Source organism: Aricia agestis, chromosome 14 (genome assembly GCF_905147365.1).
Source record: "Aricia agestis chromosome 14, ilAriAges1.1, whole genome shotgun sequence".
NCBI classification, from domain to species: Eukaryota; Metazoa; Arthropoda; class Insecta; order Lepidoptera; family Lycaenidae; genus Aricia; species Aricia agestis.
The window spans coordinates 3,482,726-3,500,951 of record NC_056419.1 but is presented as its reverse complement, the minus strand read 5'-3'; the positions used below and the strand labels follow the sequence as shown (position 1 = coordinate 3,500,951).

The 18,226-nt window shown below is 36.0% G+C and overlaps 2 protein-coding genes across 2 annotated transcripts; one reads left to right on the top strand and one right to left on the bottom strand.

Annotated features, from left to right (window-relative positions):
* Window positions 1-3,168: 3,168 nt before the first annotated feature.
* On the bottom strand, window positions 3,169-4,185 carry LOC121733955 (THO complex subunit 7 homolog). The gene is made up of 3 exons (XM_042124359.1): window positions 4,034-4,185; window positions 3,833-3,956; window positions 3,169-3,716 (listed from the first exon to the last, which is right to left on the bottom strand). Exons 1-3 carry the CDS (start codon window positions 4,041-4,043, stop codon window positions 3,248-3,250), a joined length of 603 nt encoding a protein of 200 aa, XP_041980293.1. The 5' UTR covers window positions 4,044-4,185; the 3' UTR covers window positions 3,169-3,247.
* Window positions 4,186-4,360: 175 nt separating this feature from the next.
* Window positions 4,361-11,975, top strand: LOC121733954 (solute carrier family 35 member F1-like). The gene is made up of 6 exons (XM_042124358.1): window positions 4,361-4,539; window positions 4,616-4,807; window positions 4,942-5,189; window positions 5,512-5,879; window positions 6,245-6,387; window positions 9,728-11,975. The coding sequence occupies exons 3-6, from the start codon at window positions 5,138-5,140 to the stop codon at window positions 9,918-9,920; spliced, it is 756 nt and encodes a 251-aa protein (XP_041980292.1). The 5' UTR covers window positions 4,361-4,539; window positions 4,616-4,807; window positions 4,942-5,137; the 3' UTR covers window positions 9,921-11,975.
* Window positions 11,976-18,226: the final 6,251 nt, after the last annotated feature.

Genomic DNA, 18,226 nt, shown 5'->3' with positions numbered 1-18,226 from the left:
TCGAAGTTTGAATTCGTTGTGACTTGTGAGGGTGAAGACTCGGCACTTGCGCGGTAACTTTACAAAACTCTATCGAACATTATATACGTAGGTATACGGGAATACTTGTGAATAAAAAATGTAGGTACGTTTGTTTTTTAAATTTCTTATTCTACGATGTGTCTCGTTAGTGAATAATTACTGAGTCATTAACTCAAAATAGTGGTAATTTACTTTTTCATTAAAAATAAATATAATTGATTATTACTTATTTGCTATGTAATAAGTTCGGTATAACGCCTCTGGGGTCTAGTGGTTTAAAGCGTCTTGACTCGTCGTGGTCGCAAGTTCGACTCCCACGTTGAAAAAAATATGATGTTTCAGTGGTCGTTTCCAAGGTTGGACAATGTCCTAAACATTGCTGATTGATCACGTCTCCGAAACAGGTGTGAGAAGTATTATAACAAGTTTATACGTGGGAGAGCCGTGCTTCGGCACGAATGGGCCGGCTCGACCGGAGAAATACCACGTTCTCACAGAAAACCGGCGTGAAACAGCGCTTGCGCTGTGTTTCGCCGAGTGAGTGAGTTTACCGGAGGCCCAATCCCCTTACTCTCTTCCCTATTCCCTTCCCTTCCCTCTCCTATTACCCTATTCCCTCTTAAAAGGCCGGCAACGCACTTGCAGCTCTTCTGATGCTGCGAGTGTCCATGGGCGACGGATGTTGCTTTCCATCAGGTGACCCATTTGCTCGTTTGCCCCCTTATTTCATTAAAAAAAAAAGTTACAACACACGATTGCACGATATAAAGATCAGTTCTGTCGAGACTGAGAGTCAAGTCACTATAAAAGAACACAATATACAGAAAGATATCAATACTTAGTCGATTTTGGATTTTCTACCATAAATTACAGTTAATTTAACTTACCTCCTCTTCTGTTGCTGACAAACGATTGCCGTCGTTCGATCCTTTTGCTTATCTGCATCATTAAAAACTCATTCCAAATAGAACATTATACTACGCTAAAGAATTTTGGCCTGATTGCAACGTTCATACTTTCTCTAAAAGAACTCTAAAATTTCTCTAAAAGAACTCTAAAAAGTTACAGAACATAATGACCCAAGCTTTGGAAATACCTTTGAGTAGGTATAAAGCATGTTTTTACGTAAAGTGTAAACACTTTTTATACACAAGAGAGTTGTTACTTGTTTGCCTCGCGTCGTAAACATTGTAGATAATATACGCTATATTACGAAGTATATAGTTGAATGGCTATGTTTGGCTAAGTGAGTATAATATTATGTAATATAACGTTTAACGTTAGCGAAAGAGCGGTATGGTGAGCAAAAAAGGTCAAATCTTCACTCAAAATCTAATTTACAATAAAGATTTGGGTCTACCGGTTTTTTGATTCGTTAACTATAATAATTTACTATTAAAATTGTATTCATAAGCAGATAGCAAATCTTTGTTATTTGGTTGGGTTATAACAAGTAAATTCTATATTCTGACCAGTTTTAGGGCGACCCTTGTAGCATACATAAAGTATGCTACGAGGGTCGCGCGTAGACTGGTCAGACCCGGCCACGTAGTGGTTATATTCTCTTTGGTCAGACTATAACTATAATATAGTCAGCTGGGCTTGACAATAATTGACATAGCTTGACTAATACTTAGGTCCGCCATTTTCCTATGAGTAAAATTTTGATGGTATATTACTTATGCCTATGAATAAAAATGTTTGATGGTAACAATTAATGAGTATTTTGTTACTAACAATTGGGCCAAATGTATTCTGAAAATACAATTTATTATTATTAAATTAAAACGCCTTTTTTATAATATAGATAATATCATTGAATACGCAAACAAAATAATCCCAATCTTTATAAATAAAAGGTGAAGAAACTTAGAAACCGCGAGACCCGTGCCAATGCATAATAATAAGCTGTGCGAAAAAGATAATCCTCAACAAAAACTGTTTTTCTGACGCTTCATTTAACTTTTCTGTCCACAAAATGGTTCAACTTAAGTGCTTAAAACAACAAGGACACTTTACATATTTCATTACTACCAATGATGTTTTACTACCCCAAAAATGTACTATCACAACAGAGGCACAAGTCGAATTTTAAAGAGGAAATCACAAAAGCACTTTTATTATTTTTCCGTTATGGCGCATCCACACATGCCGCCGGCTTCGGTGGCAAGGCAGTCTGAAAGCCGGCGACAAACCCGGCGGTATAAGCCGGCGGCATGTGTAGATGCGCCATTACACAAAGGAAAGTGTCTAATCGCGAATCTACCGAAATACCTAAACGCTCCGTCTGACCACTGAGCTACAAAATAGCGTTCACCAAAGAGGCCTATATCTATAGAATAAACGTATGTATACTGCAAATTCCACTTTTTAGGGTTCCGTATCCAAAGGGTAAAAACGGGACCCTATTACTAAGACTTCGATGTCTGTCTGTCCGCCTGTCTGTCTTCAGGCTGTATTTCAAGAATCGCTATAGCTAGATTTTTTTTTAATTTTCACAGATCCATACTAATATTATAAATGCGAAAACCTCTTCACGCCCAACCGCTGGACCGATTTTGCTGAAATTTGGCATGGAGATACTTTGAGTCCCGGGAGAGGACATAGAATACTTTTTTCCCGAAAAAAAGTACGGTTCCCGATTCGCGATAAACGAGTTTTGGCGCAACGGAGTTGTGGGCGTCATCTACTTATTATATCTTTAAACGAGCAATTCTTGTATATATATATATATATATATATATATATATATATATATATATATATATATATATATATAAATAATTAAGGGGGCTACAAAAAAAACACCGTTAAGTTTATGACAGTATGAGGTACCAGCTTTTGTGCCTAAACATGAAATTATTTTCTTTCGAACAAATTAGTGAATGTTTTTAATCATATTACAATTACACTTACGATTAAATCTTAAGCATACATACAATCTGGATGAAATGGATCAAAATAGTACCTATAATTTTATTTGTAAAAATGAGAAAAAAATAATTATGTGACATTTGCCGAGACCCCCCCTCTCTCTCCAACATGATTAAATGAGATTTGACTCGACCCCTTAAATGCCTCACGTAATTTGTCGACTCCCCCTTTCTTTTAGTACTAAATTATTATTGTATGACCAAAACGAAGTTATGTTTAGTACATTACTTTTATTTCTTAATATTAAATTCTTAAAAAACATGTTGTATAAAGGCACAGACCATGATCCAGACTATGTTTCAACCTCTTTCATATCAACATCATCAGATATTGACTCCATATCATCAGGTTCATCTAATAACGCCTGCAACTGATGTATGGACGTAACTAGGACATGGAATTGTTTTTTCCGCTGTGACAGACGACTTTCCAACTGCTGTTTTGTGGCTTCTAGATTACTTAACTCCGTTTCTAGAGTGCCCAGACGTTCTAACGTCTTCTTTCTGTCGGGCTGCTCGCTTATAATTTTCGCAAGCACGTCATACTCAATTCTATTCTTACGTACAGTCTTAGCTTCGGCTAAATCTGCTTTACTCTTATCAATTTGCTTTTTGGCAACTTCAATTCCGTGTTCGAGGATTTTAGATAGTGATTCGTAGCTCTTTAGCTCGGCAGCCATCATGTCAGAGCCTAGTTGAGATTTGGTGACTGCAAATTCGCACTGTGCCAACTGGGCTAGCATTCTATCGTGTGTTGCCTTACTGCAATGAAACCTTAATGTTAGTAATTATCTAATATTAAAGTTGATCGTAAAATCAATATTAACAGACAATAATATAAAGATTTGTTTGTATTGTATGTTGTTATAAATTCTAACCTCTCTTCTGGTTTGTCTTCCGTGCTATTACACCATTTTATTAATGTTTTTAGCAAAACATTGAGTCGTCGATCATCTCCGGTACCATCGCCGTCAATTAGAAGCCTTCTTCGAATAACATCCTCTGAAATATTATAAAAAATTGTTAAATGTTTCATTTACAAAGGGACGAAGAATGAGAAAAGTACAGTTATAACTTACCGTCAGCCATAACTTTAATAAAAATTTGCTTGATTGGTACGCGTATAAGGTATAATAATGCGGAAATTTATTATTTTCCTCTGCAAATTAGATAAATTTAGGAAAAATTCGATTTTACTCAATAGTATAATACTCTGAACTCTACAAAAATGCATAAGCAATTCTTCTTCGACTTCTTTTATTCAAGAAATAAACGCTCTAGTTGCCCCATAAAGTTTTTTTACATTTTTTTTTACAAATGACAGGTGACCTGTGACACATTGTCAGTTGTCAAATATGTCAGATGTCAATTGTCATTCCACTGACAATTTTCATCAATATTTTTGCGATTGTTTTTGCTTTATGCGATTTATACAAAAACAATGGCTTTTAGCACAAATGTGTTTGTAATTGAGTAATTAATTCACTAAAGGCTTTGTATGATTAAGGTTGTTTAATCAATTAATCATGGAAGTCACGACATTCAGTGAAAAAATAGAATTGTATTTTAGCGAACTTGGTCGATGGTTTGTGTTATTTTCTATTGCCTCGATAGCAATAACGCTCTAACTTTTGTATATTTACAATTCCCTATTATTGCAGGAGAGTGTGGCGTGGCATAATACTCGGGCAAATCCTTTCGCTACTACTCAGTGTAAAATGTATACTTACAACTTTACTGCAAAGTGCAACTTGGCAGTTTCCTACAACCAGCCAGCTGATAATACCTTACATGATGTTGTTCATCCTATTCACGCCATCGTTGCTATGTAATGGAGTGAAGAAACTGAGCAAGTAAGTAACAAATTGTTGTAATGATTTCCTTGATTTTTGATGCAATTATTTGATTTTAGTGCTTTGGTAGGCTGCTGTAAAGAGCTTTGTTAATGTAACAGTAATAATTAACATCACTATGATCTTTTTTCTAGTAGATGGTGGATCATTCTTATAGCCTGTGTTCTGGACGTTGAAGCAAACTTTTTGCTAGTCATGTCACAACGCTTCACATCAGTGTTAAGCTGACAGCTTCTAGCGTGCAGCGGTGTGGGTGCGGCCCTGGTGGGCGGAGCCTGGCGTGGACAGAGACTGGGGATTGTGCATGTGTCTGGTGCAACACTCGGACTTATGGCTGTTGTGTGTGTTGTCTGGGCCGATGTGGAAGGCGCACCTACAGATGGTAAGTAGTTATTATAAAGTAAATTGAAAATGCTTTGTATTCCGCATGATAATTATCTTGTACCTGTCTAAAGCTGTAGTCAGAGTCTCACAGTGTTAAAAATGTTGAACATTCTTTTTGGCATTTTTGTAAGAGTTAGCACTGGTAAATAAATACTTTTTATAGGGGTTTATAACTTCTTAAGAAGACATTATTTACATTTCATAACAACCCTGTTGATAGAGTTTTGTCCCGTTAGATTACATATAAAATTCAATTGATATTTAGTTAATATTTAGTCATATTTCATCTGTAACTAAAATAATATTCTTGTAAATTTCAGGAAGAAACCAGTTAGTAGGAGACATGCTCTGTTTAGGAGGGTCACTTATATATGCAGTGGTGACTGTGCTACAAGAGATAGTTGTGAAGGCACACTCCTCTGCCGATTATCTAGCATGTCTCGGCTTCATAGGTAGCGTCATTGCCTGCACTCAGACATTCTTTCTAGAATTCAATGAGCTTATGATATTCAACTGGTATGAGCTAGATACTATAATACATTTGATGGGCTACTGTGGCGTCCAAACAGTGTTTCAGATATTACAGAGTTTTATGCTCGTAAATGCTGGATCTATAATCCTCCATTTGTCATTCCTGTCCGCTGATTATTATACTCTAATAGCTGGGATGCACATATTTCAGTTTAAGGTAAGGTTTACATGTTGATTCTGTTTAGTATAAAACATAGCAGCTACCTATGTTGTTTAATTCATCAAGACCCATATGGTCACCGGTGACCGAGACACAATAGAAATTCTATTGTGTCTCGTTTTTCCATGATCAACGGGTTAAGGCAGAACTCTACTTTAACCGCAACATACATTGAGCCTGCAGCTACACTACAAAAGGCATACCATAATATGACACTTTTAACTTGCTAGCATTGGCTATGTTACAGTCCACAATGTACTATAATCATTTAAACAAGTCATTTAATCATCACCTAGGTGCCTAAACTATGCTATTCCAAAATAAAAACTACTCTACTGACACAAAAATCTATTTTATTTCAGTTCCACGCATTATATTTCCTTTCATACGCACTGGCTATGATCGGAGTGTTCCTGTTCAGTTCACGGCCAACCTCCACACCCCCGACACCTGTGCTGCCACAGATTATAAACGACTCTGTTCAGACACAGGACAATGTTTCTATGTGAGTATATTTTATGCTTTTTACTAGTGTCCGACCGAAACTGATTTTTCAGCCAAAACCGAAACCGAAACCTAAACTTGGTAAAACATTCAAAATGACGATTATTTACTGAAATTTATTGATTTTTTTAAATAAATTACAATTTTTTAAAAGTATCACATTTAATTTTTTACTTTTTGCGACATTTCTTACCTTAAATATTATTATTCTTAGACTCGAATAACCTTTTGTACTATATTCCGTTTTTTTTATACGATTCCTAGTAGATGCGTTTCGTCTCATTCACAACAAATCCGATTTTTATCTTCTGAATGCCCAATATTCGAGTTTTAACTTCATAAAATACATGTCCTGTCGGTGTAGTGTATGACAGATCGAAAAACATAGGCGAAAAAATTGTTAAGCTGACAGTTTTCACAGATATGCGTTTGGTTAGCTTATTTATCGCTTCTTGCTATTTGTTACTAAAACAACGTGACAAGGCAAGGCAAGACAATGATAAAAATGTATAAAAATCATCAATCAAACGTATAACGTAAACTTAGATTCATTTTTAAATAAATTACAATTTTTTAAAAGTATCACATTTAATTTTTTACTTTTTGCGACATTTCTTACCTTAAATATTATTATTCTTAGACTCGAATAACCTTTTGTACTATATTCCATTTTTTTTATACGATTCCTAGTAGATGCGTTTCGTCTCATTCACAACAAATCCGATTTTTATCTTCTGAATGCCCAATATTCGAGTTTTAACTTCATAAAATACATGTCCTGTCGGTGTAGTGTATGACAGATCGAAAAACATAGGCGAAAAAATTGTTAAGCTGACAGTTTTCACAGATATGCGTTTGGTTAGCTTATTTATCGCTTCTTGCTATTTGTTACTAAAACAACGTGACAAGGCAAGGCAAGACAATGATAAAAATGTATAAAAATCATCAATCAAACGTATAACGTAAACTTAGATTCATTAATCGCGATTAAATGAAGAATGTAAAATCTATTTGAAACAAAACGAGATTCACGTCGCCATATGAACGCGTTCATTGTTTAATGAGAACTTAGTTTAATAAAACGTTTAGACCCAATTTCACCAACGACTGTTAAAGTTAATGCTCGAATTAGTATCACATTACCTCTTTCGTTTTTCGAATGAATGAAAGAGAAGGCATGCCATTTTAACAAGCTGTTAACACTAACAAACGTTGGTGAAATTGGGCCTTAAATGTGATTGGTGAAATTCCCCTTAATGTATTATAACGAAGGATTACCCTTAGAAACAAGAGCAGAAGTTATTTGAAGTCATTTTATTTAGGTGCGATCCACTTAAGAAATAGAACGCGCTTAGTATACACTAAATTTGCTCTACACGTATAAACGCGTTTACAGCATCAAATTGCATATTTTCACTAACATAAAGTTCACAACAAATCCGAGTTTTATCTTCAGAACGTCCAATGTTGCACGGTTAAACTTCATTAAAGCCGTTAAAGTCCAGTGTAGTGTCGAACTCCTTTTGTCGTCACTACTTTTTACTATAAATACCGGGAACAAAGGTAGGAAGATAAATTTAATCTAGAAGTATAAATAAACTTAAAAATTTCTATAAAGAATTCTGGTAACAATAGCAGAGTAGACAGAATGATAAGGTAAGGTGCTTGTAATAAAGCTTGGTTAGGAGTTATTTAAAATGCCTACTTTTCCATTCATGTAAACACGTTTTGAGGTCTATTAGGCTGATAGTAATATTGTCAACCTCTGCAGCCATAACATCTAAGGGCCAACGCTAAAATTCGCGTTGGCTCGCGAATTTTAGCGTTGGCTCTTTTATTTTTTATTTTTTTATTTTTTTCATTTTTCATCTAAATAAAAAAAATAAAATAGTATGGGCAGCGTCGTCGCCCGCGTCCGCGCTCCGTCGCACGCGTCTGCGCTGCCGATACTATTTTTCATTTATACACACGCGAGCCTGTGCCCGTGTTTTTAGCGTTGGCCCTTAGAAAGCCTAATGCTAAAACACGGGCCATGGCGTACGCGTCGGAAGACCGCCACGGGCCACGAATCAGCGAGCGGGCAACCGTCGCGTGCACCCATCTCATTTAGCGCTGCTAGTATAATTTTTATCTCGAGCGTGTACAGTTGTGTCGAGTAGATTACCATGGATTATTTACTAATTTATTATTTGACAAAAAGACGTCAACGGAAACAACGCCGACTTCGAAAAGCGTGCGCCCGCGCCATGTGCCCGCCCGTCCGTCGAGCGTGTGACAACTGACAGACGACAGTCCGTCGCCCGCGTCCGCGCTCCGTCGCACGCGCCTTCGCTGCTCATACTATTTTTTATCATACACACGCGAGGCGTGCGCCCGCGCGAGTTTTAGCGTTGGCCATAAAAATATTTTTTGTCAAATTGGGCAGTAGACAAAATAAGTTTTTGAACCCCTGATTATTATAACATTAACCCCCTTACTAATAAACGTTGTATAAGCTTTAAATAGTTATACTTACAGTGGTTTGTCTTCTTCAATCCAATTAAAAATTTAGTAATTTTGATACTTAAGACTGTAATTTACAGTCACTCGATTAAATACTAATCGAGTGACTGTAAATTACAGTCTTAAGTATCAAAATTACTAAATTTGGGTTATTGAATTACTATTTGAGCGACTGACTGTGAGTGACGAGAAATTAACAGAACAGCAACTTACAAATTCTTTATTTGAGTTACTTAAAATTCAAAATGAGCAGCTCCATAATATTTGAGCGACCTAATATCTGTTTGAGTGTAAAAATGTTCACAAAAAAAAATGCAGGACGTAATGACGTCCTGCATTTTTTTTCAATATTTGGCAAATGTATTTTTTTATACTGAGCGGCATTTTATCTTAAATGTAGTGTTTCAAATACAAAAACCACTTTGAAAAATACTTTAATGAGCAGAGTATAATGATTTTTAAAAAATCGATTTTTTTAATTAATCGAAGGCCTTACAATCGATAAAAAATATCGACAATCGAAAAAAACAATCGATTGTTCAATTAATCGATTTCGATGTTACAACACTACTCTCCAACCGTCTTACGGTTTTTCGATCAGCACAAGAATCTGACGCGAGTTTCACAGTTTTTACCCATCCCACAAAAGTGCTCAACGCCGCTAAAGAAGTTTTCACTTCAAAAACAACTGGCTTCAACTATGAGTCGACGGAGCCCCGCTACAAGGAACAAAAAAAACACTGTATAACTATTCAAAGCTTATACAGCGTTTATTAGTAAGGGGAATCCCCCTTACTAATAAACGCTGTATCTCTTTAATATTTTTTTTTCATTTTCAGGGAGTTCACAGTACCCACATTGGATTGTATACCACTATCAGAAGGCTTGGAACCGCCGATGAGTCGAGATACAACTTTCACATCGTTCCTTGGAGGACAGAATACTTTACCAAACGGCACTGTTACATTCGGACACAGTAATGGCACTTCTACTATCAAAGAAAAAAGTGACGAGATGAAAAGTGGCTTGTGAAATGCCACTTGAAAAATAACTGTATTTTGAAAAGATAAAACCGAAAATTTCAAAATTGTACGTAATTGAGAATTAAAACTACCTATCTCCAAAACTACTGAACGGATTTTGATAAAACTTGCACCATTCCCTAAGTTGTCCAATACCTAGTAGAACAAAAAAAGAACCACTGAAATCGGAATGGTAGTTCCAGAGATATGCGAACACAAACATAAAACATATATACATATACACCTTTGAAATCTTGACTTAAGACTAACATAATACTTATATGAAAACTGGGCAGTTCCGGAAATATTACATACATATACGCGTCAAATTTATAACTTCCTTTTTTTGAAGTCGGTTAAAAATTCTGTTCTAAATACAAACTACGTTCTTGATGTCTTTTGGTAATTTTAAGACATTCAAGTAGAAGCGAGGATACTGGATATCCAAAGACATTATGAATGTAGCTGTACTGTATATTTTTTAGAAAACTTGACATTATGTTGTCGTTGATCTCAAATCGTAATCCTCGGAATTATGTAAAGTTTAGTTCTTAAGAAATCCTAAATCTGTTATAATGTTAAGATTTTATTAATAATTTTCGAAATATTGCAGAACTTTATCAACATTTATCACACTTTTGTTAAAACTGATGTGAAACATTTGTTTGTTCCTATCTCCTAAACTATAATGATTTGTTGATTTAACTGTTCACAAAATAACTGCCATAATACATAATATTTAAATAAAGTTTGATCTCATTTTAAAGTTTATACATAGTTAAGGGTTAGTGTTTAAAAGTTGTATTATGAAATTTAGGATGTAATTTCTTAATGTTATTGTCAGACTGAGAAGGGAATGGTACTACTTTCTAGAATTTCGAACCTTTAGGTTCTACATAGAATCAATTTTTGAATACTAATAATTTTAGTACAATTTTACTTAGAGAAATCAGTAATAAAACCGATGCCGTAGTAGAAACTTGTAAAGAATAAGCATCTTATTTGCAGGACCATAACAAAAATGTATTGAAAATTTGGAACGAATTTTACTAACGATTTTAGAACACGCGTTTTTAAATCCGTAGAATTTAGGTAACGTCTATAGCGCACACATTTATACTCGTCCGATCTGCAAGTTGATGCTGCAAATCGTATGAATGTAATTGAACTTTAACAATAAGTATCTATAATATCTAGTCTTCATGGTATTGATAGTGATAAGGTATAATTGAAATACGAAACTGCCATATACTCGAATTTCGAATATATTTAAGACATTTTAACATAACCTGTCAGGGTTTAAATAGCCCCTTTATGGATAGTTTATTCGTAAGTTTTGTCTGTAGCTTAGTATAAAGCAACAACAAAAATCCCAAAGATAGCTATTCTTCACTCTTTAGGTGATAGAAAGATGTTAATTTGAGTATAGAGATTGTTTTATTTAAACTACATTTTCGCAGCGTACATTTTACCACATTAAAAATTATCCTGTCTCATGACTAAAAGTTTCTTCTTTTACACACTTTAAGTATCATCGAGTAAAACTGTTTTGATGATCTATAATGAGGGCTCTTTTAATCCTGACAGTGTTTAAAATAGTTTTATTATACTTACTGTAATTACAAATGTACTGTGCGGTAAGCGATTATATTGTTTTAACGCTTTTAAATCTATATTTATACATCTTAATTACTGTGATTTAAATTTTAATATCGACTATTTATTTAAGCTTAAAGATTTTTAGCTACGTTCAAAGATTTTATTACAAATTTTTAAACTCCAAATGGTATTTAATGCTCAATTATTAAGGTAAGTTTTAGTCGGCTCGATAGTATTTAGTACAGTTTGTGAAAACTAAATTGAACGATGGATTTGAGTGGTTGATTTGCGTGTGAGTTTTGTCGCCCGCCGTAGAGACGTTAACAAATTACATTTCAACAGCGCCCCTGATGGCAAACGTTACTCATTCTGTTAAAAAGTGTAATTGACTTCTGTACGGCTAGTTTTGGCAAAAATTCGCACTTATAGTCTGTCAAGAAAGTGAAAAAATTAAAAAGTGGCAACATCGTAGTGTCATCCCTTTCAAATCAATCTAAGAAAAGGGATGACACTACAATGTTTCCACTTTTTTATTTCTTCACTTTCTCGACGGACTATAGCACACAGTTCTTACAATATACAATAACAGATGACCAGTGATGCCAGGTTGGGGGGAATCCCCCCAAATTTGGGGGTTTTTTTAGGTGATGGGGGGAAAATTCGGGGGAACAATTTTTTGGGGGGATAGTTGGAGGAAAAAAATCTGGTAACAGACGGCGAAATCTAAGTACTATGGTCCCGTTTTTACCCTCTAGTTACGATTTACGGAACCATAAAAATGATCAAGGAGCTCGCGAAGATGCTGATTCTGAAAAGATTGGACGCTATTGCAGAAATAGTGTACATTCATCGTATCCATTTGTGAAATTCCCATTCATAATGAACTAAAAATTTTCTTTTCTAATTTGTGGGGGGATTTTTCTTGAAATCCCGAATTTTGGGGGGATTTTTGGGAACACTTGGGGAGAAACCGAGTTGGCCGTCTGGCAACACTGCAGATGACGCCCGCAACTCCGTTGTGCCGGAATTCGTTTATCGCGCGGGAACCGTAATTTTTCCGGACAAATAGACAGACACACTTTCGCATTTATTATATTAGTATGGAAGTATGGATTGAACATTTGCCATGTCACTTTCCGACGCGTTATAAGTCGAAGGTTACACGTTCAGTTTCTCATCTGTATGATCTATCAATCTGGTAAAGATTGACTCGAAACTGAACGTCTAAATGCCAGTCAACACCCCCTCCCGCTTTGTCTCGGGGGCTGTTGTCCGTCATGTGTGCGTTGCGACGACGCAGCGTTGGTTATTTGTATATAAAACAACGCAACGACAGTGCTGCGTCTACGCAACGCTGATGTAACGCGCCGTGTGGACTGGCTCTAACCCACGGATTGATGGATCATCAATCTGGCGTCAATCTCAGATTGATTGAGTTTAGTCCGAGCGTCTAACCTACGAGTATGGTTTCTCGAAATCCCAACATTTGCTATTGAAACTAGGGTTGTTGAGGAAGTTATTATGAGGAAGAGGAGGAGGAAGAGGAATTGTCACGCGCAAATTTAGAGGATGCGGATGAGGAAGAGGATATTTTTTTGAGGGAGAGGATGCGGATGAGGAAGCGGAAGAGGAAGTACGTCCATATAGTACAGCGTTTCCCAATGTGGGCGATTACGCCTCCTTGTGGGCGCTGAAGGTCTAAAGGGGGGCAGTGTGGGACTCAGAAAAAATGGCGGCATTTTGTAGAGGCTGGGGGGGCTAATATTAGCGACAAATTTGTGGCAAAAGCCCCTTAATTTAAATTAGGAAAAGAAAGTAGGTGAAACAATGGGGGCACTTAAACATATTTTGTTCTCAAAGTGGGCAGTGGACAAAAAAAGTCTGGGAACCCCTGATATGTTCATCTTACAATGCTATCAATACGGCTTACGACATATTCTCTGGTTCTCTTGTCTCTTCTAAAAAGTCTCTTAAGGGCATCTTCGGTTAGGGTAATGGCTGTCTTTTTTTTCCTTTTCTTTTTGTAACTGTATTTATTTTAGTATTTAGTTGACACAACTCTTTTATTTTGTTATGTGCATGTTGTGTTCACTTCCTAGAGAGATACTTTCCCTAGTATTAGTCATTTTTATACTCTATTATTTATAACTGCATGTATTGTGAATTGTATCTTGTTTTGTGAACCAAATTAAAAAATATATATATAGCACTACACTTCGGTCTCATTTCGATTTTCGATAAAAGAAATCAAATTATTAGATTATTCGCACTGCGTGCGTTTCTGCGTAGTGCGTACACGCGTAAACAAAACAACGCTTGCTATATTATGTCAATAAAATTAAAACAAACAAGCAAGGAACAGCGCGGGTGGCGAGAGGGTAGGTCTCGCTCGCCCGTTCGGTCCGGCATTGCGCTCTGGCGAGTGCGTTGCCATGATTAGATACGCGACGCGCATGCGCAGTGAAATTCCTCATAAATTCCTCCTAAATTTTGAGGAAGCGATAGCGGAAGAGGATTTTTGTATTTTTATTTATAAGGATGCGGTAACGGTTGATGAACCCAAATTATTGCGGAACTTCCTCATTATGAGGAAGAGGAATCCTCAGCAACCCTAATTGAAACTGCAATTGCGATTTGAATGAGTACCCAACTTTAATTGTCTATCGTAAGAACTGCAGTAACTAGGAATTTTGAATGTCTTGTTGATTGTAAGTTTTTGGGACCCGCAACAGTATTTTAATAAAGCTGATGATTTTATGGTTCTGGCTGCGACTAGGATCCGGATTCCGGAACGCCGGAAAAATTCGGGACACTGTAAATATAATATGGGCTACTTACTATAGACAAGTCGGAACCAAAATGTCGACATGATGATATGATTTTCAACACAGTTGTATTATCAAAGAGTTCTATTTTCAATAATCTCAATTTTTCTCCGGTGTTTCAGATTCTATCTAAAATCCAGGAGATCTAGAATCTAGATGAGCTATACTCAACCTGCGGCCCATCGGGGCTTTACCAGTGGCCCTCGTGAAGTTAAACCGTTTTAAAATTCATGCCCACCGGCAAAATAGTGCAGTCGTCGTGAAAGTTGTAAAAAAATCATTTGAAGAACGTTACTTTTTCAACCCTAAAAAATTTTAGTTGCGGCCCGCGACACCAAGACCAAAACTAACTTGTTTGTGGCCCGTATAAAAAAGGTTGAGTACCACTGACCTAGATCCTAATCCCAACTTTACAGCACATGGTCGTTTTGTTACGCGGTTTTGGTGTAAAGTTCTCGTAGTGTTGTAGCTCTTGACTGTGTCTTAACTGTTTCAATATACTGTTAGATGACGAATATACACGTTTTCATTAATACTTGTTTTATTGTAGCTGTCTTTAAAATTAAGGACACGAGTGGAAGAAGCTGGTAACTAACATTTTACAACATAACAACAATTACTCATTTTTGTTGCTTATAATTTGAACAAACCTTGTAATTTATCTACTTTAGCTAGCTAATAATTATATCTAGCAAAGTCATAGTTTAAAACAAATAAGCTACCCCTTTAATTTGTCAATTCACAAGAATTAAAACAAAATATTGGGGGTAGACACAAGAAAAATATTAGAATTAGTGAGTAGGTCGAAAAAATTGAACGCAAACACCTCTTCGTACGTTATGCGCTCCTGGTACTTTATAGTTTAAATTTTTAAAACAAATGGCCTACTCCTATTAATTTGTCAATTCCCAAGAATTATAACAAAATATTGGGGGTAGTCATCATGGGGTAGGTAGTCACAAAAAAATCTTAGAATTGGCGGGTTGGTACTTATTTATTTTATTTATTAAAGATATACCAACAACACATTGCGGCAACATTCATAATTAAAATCTACTACAGCTATGATAAGATCTAACGCAATAGTCTATTACAGGTATATACAGCTTGAACAAAGATTCTCCGTATTTAAGATAAAAGAAAATTAAAAACTTAAGAGTAAATTCATGCTTAAAAAATTAACCCTATTAATACGATTAGTTTACAATCAGTTTATATAAAGATAATAACAAATGGTCAATGATAAAAGTTAATAATTCTAATAAAAAGTCATAGGATAAAAATGAGTTTTAACATGATAGCAAATAATTTAAATCAAATCAAATTAAAATAAATTAAATTAAAATTAAATTAAGTCAAATGAAATCAAATTAAATTAAATCAAATTAAGTTAAATACATAATTGGGATAGTCAAGCGTTACAATTATTAGAGGACAACGTACGTTTAACATTATTACTAAACTTTACAACTAGATGACAAACTACATTTAACTTAAACATATGTACAAATAATTATTAATAATCACAAAACTCAAAATATACAATTCATATCAATGTCAAATAGTTTTTTTTTTAAATTTGCAAGGGAATCATAGAAAATGTCAATATCATGGTCGGCGAGTTTGTTATAGGAGCATGTGAGTCTGTTAATTGTAGAGTACTTACTTAGGTTGGTTCTTACGGGGATTGGTGTGAATGTTTTGTGAGGTCGCCTAGGAAGACAACGGGGTACGTGTATGTTGACAAGACCTAATATATTCGAACAGTCTAGGGTGCGATTAATTATTTTGTGAAGAGTGCAGAGATCAGCTACTAGCCTACGTTGCTCGAGAGAGTGGATGTTAAAGTGTTTCAGGCGTCTTTGGTAGTTAGCTCTGTAGGGACAAGACTTATCTTTGTAGGAGAGGTAGCGTGTGAAGGCTTTTTGAACGCTCTCTATCCTTTCGATATGAATTTTATAGTGAGGGTTCCAGACCGGTGATGCGTATTCCAGAGTACTGCGTGCTAGAGCGTTAAAGATTGCGATAATGCTATCTACATTTTTGAATTCAGCGGTGTTACGTTTAATAAAACCCAATAGCATCCATGATTTTGCTAGTATCTGGTTTAGGTGTTCAGCAAAGGATAATTTTTTATCAAGGATAACGCCTAGATCCTTAATTACTGATACTTCCTGAAGCAGCTGGCCCTGGATGAAATAACGGGATTGAATTATATTTCTTTTGCGTGAGAATTTTATGTGGGCGCATTTTAGAACATTGAGGCACATTCTATTTTCATTACACCATTTCTGGAGAGCGTTAAGATCTGTTTGAAGAAGGATACTATCCTCAATTGATTTGATTACTCGGTATATTTTAAGGTCGTCAGCGAACATAGAGTACTTACTAAAATTCAAATATAACGAAATATCATTTATAAAGATTAGGAAGAGGATGGGGCCGAGATGAGAACCCTGTGGAACTCCAGAGGTGGCAAAAAAAGGTTCTGAGGAGTATCCATTGACCGTCACTCTCAGAATTCGGTTTTCAATATAGGAACGGAACCACGAGAGTAGCGGTTCCTGAATACCATACGCATGTAGCTTAGCGATTAATATATTATGGTCTACTTTATCGAAGGCGCTGCTGAAGTCAGTGTCGTAAAAATATTTGTTCAAATAAAGAAATTTGAATTTGCAAACACCATTTACTTCAGTCACAGTATAGCAATATGACATATCCCTACAGTAGTGAAACGAATGTACTTGCGCAGAGCAACGAAGGGGTACCCGCGGGGAAGTGGGCGGCGTGGGCCCGCGTACACAAACTCGCGGAGTTTGTGTACCTGCGCCCACAGGGGTGACGTTGGGGCGTTGTCTACGAATTTTGTGTTGTAAAACGATAACTTATCTTATAAACAATGGGATATTATAATAAATGTTCAGTGTACGGATGTAAATCTGATTCAAAAAACAAAAAGGATTTAAATTTTCATAAATATCGGCTCACAATTTACACCAATAATATGTTGGCCTTGGCGACATGTATTTGCATCTCTGTTTTATTGTTTACGTTGTAAGAAGTGTAACAAGGAGAGGAACAATATAGAATAAATTAAAAATCTGTCAAATACCCTGTTACATACTAATTAGTACCTACCTACCCAGGTACACATATCAAGTGTAACATACCGCGCCCTTACCGCGCACGTAATAAGAGTTTTGAAGTGCTTCTGTTACACCTGACGTGTGACTAAAGCACACTCGTTTTCTCTTTGAATGAATGATTGTCTTTATGCTGCAGCTGGTGTAAGCATACGTTTTTAAAAACAATTTATGTAAGCTCGCTGAGCCCCTATTAGCCCTTAATTAAACAGCAAAGGCGTTATTAACTATCTTCAACCATTTTGGGTACAGATTAAAACAACATTTCGTCTTGTTTATGTTTATTTATAAACTCACATGAAATTAATATAATATTTTGCATTACAACAAAATAGTTATTATGTGTTAAACACAGCGTCGATATGACGATTGCGCGTGTAAACTCACCTTATTGTCAATACTTACTGACAATTTTCTCTGCTTGTCACTCTTAAATATTGGCTTCAAAATTGATTTTTACAGCTTATCTGCCAGCCCAAGAAAACTTCCTGGCTTCCGCAGCCTGTATGTGCCATAACTCACCGGGAAGCCATTGCAACGTGGCCAGTGACGTTACCATGGCAACGTCTACTACGTCGCCGCAAAGCGCTGTTTATAAACTTAACTTTAAGAAAAACACTGCTTTGCGGCGAAATAGAGACGCCAGACGTTGCTTGGACGTTGCCATGGTAACGTCACTGGCCACGTCGCGATGGCTTCCCGGTGAGTTATGTCACTAAGGTCAAACCCACACACGGTACCACAAC

What these genes read in the sequence shown, in the direction of transcription:
- LOC121733954 (XM_042124358.1), top strand. Translation starts at nt 5,138, where the DNA reads ATGGCTGTTGTGTGTGTTGTCTGGGCCGATGTGGAAGGCGCACCTACA. An exon ending in GGAAGGCGCACCTACAGATG is followed by an intron (nt 5,190 to 5,511) that starts GTAAGTAGTTAT and finishes TGTAAATTTCAG; the next exon opens with GAAGAAACCAGTTAGTAGGA. An exon ending in TGCACATATTTCAGTTTAAG is followed by an intron (nt 5,880 to 6,244) that starts GTAAGGTTTACA and finishes ATTTTATTTCAG; the next exon opens with TTCCACGCATTATATTTCCT.
- LOC121733955 (XM_042124359.1), bottom strand. An exon ending in GAAGACAAACCAGAAGAGAG is followed by an intron (nt 3,717 to 3,832) that starts GTTAGAATTTAT and finishes GTTTCATTGCAG; the next exon opens with TAAGGCAACACACGATAGAA.